Here is a 6,000-nt window from a genome sequence, read left to right as displayed (position 1 = left end):
CACACACACACGTGTCACGCAGCTGGCCTCACAACTTGGGAAGAGGCGGGCACTCAGATCAAGCGCCCGGGTCACTAGGGAGAGGGGGAAGGGTATAATCCTAGGGCATGACGAGCGGACTAGGGTGCCAGTTTGTCAATATGTCTGCATGCCCAAAGGCTTATCCTCGGAGCTGGGCGGGAGGTTTGGGGGTGGTCTCTAAGGGCTACGCCCTAGGCTGGGCTGGGCTGGGTTGGATAAGGAGGGAAGGCTGCGGACCAGTGCTCGTCTAGCTGTTTGTCTTTGGGGCATTCAATCTCTGGGAGCCGGCAACCGGGCGAGATGAGTTCCGGCAACTTCGAGCTGATCTTCGACCAAGTCGGACACTTTGGCAGGTACAGGGATGGTGCGATAGTTCCTGCCTTGTCACCAAGATCCTCTTCCTCGCAGTGGCTTCCTCTCCTTTTCTATAACTTCTTTCCTCTCTTAGGAAAGGGGGAGAGAAAAAAGAAGAAAGGGACCTGCGCTCCATCCCCTTTGATCTTTTATCTTCTTCCCCTCCCCCTTCTCTCTTTCCCTCCTCCTTTTCTTTCTCCCTTTCTTCTCCTTCCATTACCCTCCTCCAGTCACCTTCCCTCCTCTCTTCCTGTTCTCTTCAACTTCTCATCCATCTTTCCTTCCTTCCTTCCTTTTTCTCTTTTACCTTTCCCTCCTTCTGTTTCCTTCACATCTCCCCTTCCCATTTCTTGTAACTGCTTCCTTCCTTCATCTCCCATCCTATTCCTCCTTTCCCTTTCCTTCTTTCCGTATTCTCGTCCATTATTTTCTTCAACGGAAAAAGAAAAAAAATGGGTCAGAGAGTATAGGAAGTTTCCCCTTTTTTTGTCCCCGAAAGTGCGTGGTGTGTTGGAACTGTGCGTGCACAGTCTGGTACCCTATCAGACTTGCTGCTGCGGACGTTGGCTTGGAACATTTCTACCTCTCCCGGGGAGTCAGCACCCCGGATTCCCTTCCAAGGTTCTAAGCGGGTGTTGTCCTCACTTGACTTTTGATCTTGGTGTAGGACTGGAGAAAAATAGGAAAAAAAAAACAAACCCTTACAGATGTTGGGGCAGGAAAAGAATGCCTCTTCTCTAACCCTCAGGTCAAGGATGAATTCCAGGAAAGCAATACATTTGGTTAGGCCTTGGCAGTAGAACTTTTAAAAAAATGCCCCGATTCAGAGTAGATGGGTTACAGGTGTGACTTTCCGCTGCTCTCTGCATAGCTCAAATATTTAAGACAGTCGATGCTGTCTCTTTTCTTTCACGTGCCCTAACAAATGCTGCATTTTCAAAGTCTTGTTAACTCTTCGGATTTCTAGGGTCTCCCACAATGCCTTTTCTTGAGTAGGGACTCACTAAATATATGTTGAATGAATGACTTTAAACTGTGAGGTTAATTTCCATACTGTTGCTTTTCTTATAAATATATGTCGTTGAATGAATGATTGAAATGAAGACAAAGGTATCTGTTTTAAAGTAGGTGCTCTATGACTATGCAGACGTGAGAAAAAGGACCTGACCAATTCTTCTGTTAGAAACCTTAAATCTTTTGAAGTGCTAAGGAGGGGCAGGAAGAACATCTCCTTTGCTGGGGCAATTCAGAGAATTAGTCACTTTATGACAGCAGGATCTGTTTTATTTAATGTTTGTATCTTTTCCCCAAGCCATATTCTGGTTATTTTGTTTTGTTTGTGAGATTCTGTTGAAGAGAGATCAGAGAAAATAGAGCGATGTGGCTTGAACTTGATCAGCCAGCAAAGAAGGGGAAATCAAGAATCCTTAGTGACTCAACAAAAATGTGTTAATGGTTTATCTAACACCTGAATATTTATGCCCATTTCTCTCACTTATGTTCTTTCCTTGCCTAATAAAAGATTTCTTCTGGACACCTGCCCCCATTCTCATGATAATGCCAAACAAACTTGGGAAAACAGGTGGGATGTACAGGTGGGATACAGTCAAGATTTCATCTTAATATGATTTAAGATTTAGTATCTGGGAATATATTTGTTTTAAAAACAACAGGATTCATATGTCCTAGGGCTCAAAGTGAAATGAATTGCTGTCCAAAGAAACATCTGGAGTAGAAATCAATTTAATCTAGTAACTTATAATAATTACAGTCATTTGCAAATCTTTAAAGTTTGCAAAGTCCTTATCTTCCTTTATTTCACTTAAGTTTTACAACAACCCAATGAAGTAGGAAAATAGGTTTATTTATCTCCATTTTATAGAAGAGAAATTGGAGCTCTGAGTGATTTAGTGACTTGAAATGGAAAGAAGGAGAAGTTACTGCGAGGAAGAGTTAGAAGTGTGATTTGAACTCTAGACTAGTTGACTTATCATCCATATCTATATATCCATTCCTTGACTTGCTCCTGAGTTCTAGTCCCACATCACACCCTCTCTATTGGACATTGCCCTCACTGGATGTCCTGTTTTTGTTGTTCAGTCATTTCAGTCATGTCTGACTTTGTGACCCTATTTTTTTTTTTTTGGCAGAGATACTGGAACGATTTGCCAAATTCACTATCATCAAAGTTCCTTATGTTTTCCACCAAACCCATGCTTCTTTCAAACTTCCTATTTCTATGGTGGGTGAAAACATCTTTTGAAACCAATATTCTATCACCTTCACCTGCATTCATGATCAACTTCTTGCCATGATTCTAAGTCTGCAACATATCTTTCTTCATATTCTTTTTAACTCAACTATTGTTTCTCATCATATATTATCCTGACCCTTACAATAGTTTTCTTATTGTTCTCTCCCTCAAATCTTTCTCATCTCCACAAAGCAATTAGTGATATTCCTAAAGCACAATCTGAATGTGTCACTTCTCTGTTTGAAAAACTCTGGTGATGTCTTACTGTCTTTAGTAAAATACTAACTTTCCTGTATGCATTTAAAAGTCCTTCATAGTTTGACTCCAATTCTTCCTCTTTTTTCAAAATTAATTTAATTTTAAGTTTCAATTTTTAAAAATGAAATCCATTTTATCTCTTTTACAACTTCCTCATAGGAAAAAAAAGAACAACTTGAACAGTTAGGTATACATAGTCAAACAAAAACAATTTTTCCCCATTTATCATGTCCAATATATATATATTTCTTATTTTACACATTTAACACTCCAATTCCTCATGGAATTTTTTCCCCTCATCACCTTGCTGCCAGGAGGGAACCAAGGAGGTCACAAGCTCCTAATATGTATCAGGCACTGTGCTAAATGCTTAACAAATATTATTTCATTTGACTTTATAATAATCCTGTTGCTTGTGGTTATCTCCATTTTACAGATAGACAGAGATTAAATCATTTACCCAGATTCACATAAGTGTCTAAGGCTGAATTTGAATATTCAAATCTATTAATTCTAGGCCAGGAATTTACCACCTCTCCTAGCTTTCTCAGGATCATGCTTTATCAGTGGTCCTCTTGAATAGAGGTTCAACCTATCTTTCCAGACTTAATAATAATGTGTAAATGTTATTCTACTTCATTGAAGCTACATTTCCCCCAAACTGCCTGACTTGCTATCTTTCACACATCTTTAATTCTAAATCTTGCAGAGATTATTTTCTTTTCAGATCCACCTGCTAGAAGACCTTCTTTTCTAACATTCTATACGAAGCCTTTCCTTATTACTACCTTCTCCTGAAGCAATTAGTGCCTCCTAGACACCAAATGGCCTTGTATTATATTTACATATTTGTTTTAACCTCCTAACCCCTACCCCTATCTTAGTGCTTAGCACAATGTCTGGGCACATTGAATTATTGACAGAATACCACAACCTTGAGAACAAGGATTCTTTCATTTTTATCTTTATATTTCTGATGACTTTCATGTAGTATTTTGTTCTGTAGAACTGCATATTATACTCTTGTTTCATGGAATATTTTTTTGTGAGGGAGGTGGGCTGGGAAAATCCTTCCATAGCAGATTGCAGTCAGGCATACTCTTGGTTGCTGCTGGCTGCTGTATTTATTTATGTTTCCTTTTAAGATATCTTTTTATATCATTGACAAGAATGGGTGATTTCTGTTGATTTGGTGCACTGGAGGGGGTAGTAGGATGATGGAAAGAAGACCCCACTGAGGGAAAACAAGGAATGTAACATTGGGAGAGAGGTCATAAGAGAACCACAGAGATGATTAAAGAGTTGGAAAAGAGAATCTTTGGGAAGAGGTTAAAGGACTTAGTTTTGTTTGTTGTGGAAGTTTGAGGACTAAATATTTTCCCAAGCATATGAAGCGTTTTCACAAAATGGTGGTGGTTAACTTTGGTTCCTTTTTAAAAGAACCAGTAGAAATACGTATAACATAATATGAGGTATTTATATTATATAAAAATAACTTCTTTTACAGAGTGATGATTCGAAAGCTAGACTGAGGAAAGTAAGGAGTAACTTTATGGTAACTATAAAAAAGAATGAAAGAAAAAAGATGGTTTAGAAATAGCTTCATCTATAGGTAAAGAATTTGAGTAAATAATGTGAAAAACAACAAATCTTTTCATCTAGCAAGTACTACTTAATTTAATTGATTAAACATTGTTTAAGTCAAGAATTCCAAACATTTTTCCAATCCTCTTGCCCTTGGCTTTTAATTAACTTCCCATAGCCTTTAATTTATATGTAAGGAAATAAATTCTAGAATATAATAGAGGAGAATATATTAGCTGCTGGGAGGATCAAGAAAGGCTTCTTGGAGGAGATGATGCTTGAGCCGAGTCTTAAAAGAATTCAGAGATTCTAAGAGTTGGAGTGAGAAGGGAGAACATTCTGGTTATGAGTGTGTGAACTCAAATGGTGGCAAAATATATGTGGACAAATGTGAGAGAAGCTATGGAGGTATGGACAAGTTTTGACAATTGAGGAGATATGTGGAGTAAAGAAGAGAGTCCTGTCTCCTCTGTGTGGGGATATCTCGGGGTACTACTGTCCTGGGCCCCCTGCGGCCAGCTGGGAATCTCTACTTGGATCTTCTACAAGTATTTCAAACACATGTTCAAAATGAAAGGTACTAGCTTCCTCAGTTATCATCTGTTCTTATAAGTTCTCTATTTCAGTTGAAGACATCATTATTCTTTCAGTCATCCAGCTTTACAACCTTGGAGTCATTTTGGACACCATATTCTTCCTTCCTCCCTCCCTCCCTCTTAAATCAACTCTACTTTTGCTTCTGGAAAGGGTATACCAATTACTTTTCTATGCCTCCATCTCTTATCCCTGTAAGAGAAAAAAGATTTATAAGACGATAAAATCCTGCCCTGGGTATCACCTCTCCTGAATACCTTATCTCCCTCTATCAGAATGTATGTTTCTTGAGGACCAGGACCATTTTTATTTTGTTTTTTGTGCTAGACTTAGCTCAGTACTTGGTAAGTGATGATTAGATTTTTTTTTATTCCTTATCCATTTCCAAAATCAATTCTCTTGTCACTACATCTATCCCCTTTCTTTCCATTAACAATTCAGGCTATCACTTCTGACCTTCATCCAGTCTGGTAATATTAAGATCTTGTTAGTTAATTGATCGATTGGACAATTGGATCCCCAAATACAAGGCTTCTTAAACTGTGGGTCACAACCCCATATGGAGTTGCATAACTGAATGTGGGGATTGCAAAAAATTTGACGACAGTAAAAAGGTTTCTGAAAATAGTGATAAAAAATTAATTCAAAATCAAATGTGGAGTGAATCAGAAGTATTTCTGGCAGCATTTGCCTGTGTTATATTGTGCGATTTTACTGCAGCATTGGTCATGAATATATAACATGCATTTTGCAATATGCATACAAAAATACTACTAGAAACACTTTGATTCAGATTTGAGACATTGTGGAGGAAAAATTTCTTGGGCAAAATGGATTGCAAGTGGAAAAAAGTTTAAGAAACCCTGTCCTAGTAGAACACAAGTTTCTTAAGAACATGAATTATTTTGTTGTTTTTGCTATCTTGAGTTTAGCAC

The 6,000-nt window shown here is 38.3% G+C and overlaps 1 protein-coding gene across 1 annotated transcript in view; it reads left to right on the top strand.

Annotated features, from left to right (window-relative positions):
* The first annotated feature begins 243 nt into the window (after positions 1-243).
* SLC22A16 (solute carrier family 22 member 16) overlaps positions 244-6,000 on the top strand; it is a 69,007-nt gene continuing 63,250 nt past the window's right edge. The window contains exon 1 of the mRNA XM_051997539.1: positions 244-374. Coding sequence (XP_051853499.1) covers positions 322-374 — 53 coding nt within the window. The 5' untranslated portion in view covers positions 244-321. The remainder of the gene's footprint in view (positions 375-6,000) is intronic.

This window comes from Antechinus flavipes, chromosome 4, assembly GCF_016432865.1.
Source record: "Antechinus flavipes isolate AdamAnt ecotype Samford, QLD, Australia chromosome 4, AdamAnt_v2, whole genome shotgun sequence".
Taxonomy (NCBI): domain Eukaryota; kingdom Metazoa; phylum Chordata; class Mammalia; order Dasyuromorphia; family Dasyuridae; genus Antechinus; species Antechinus flavipes.
The sequence above is the reverse complement of the archived record's forward strand: the minus strand, read 5'-3'. Positions and strand labels throughout refer to the sequence as shown.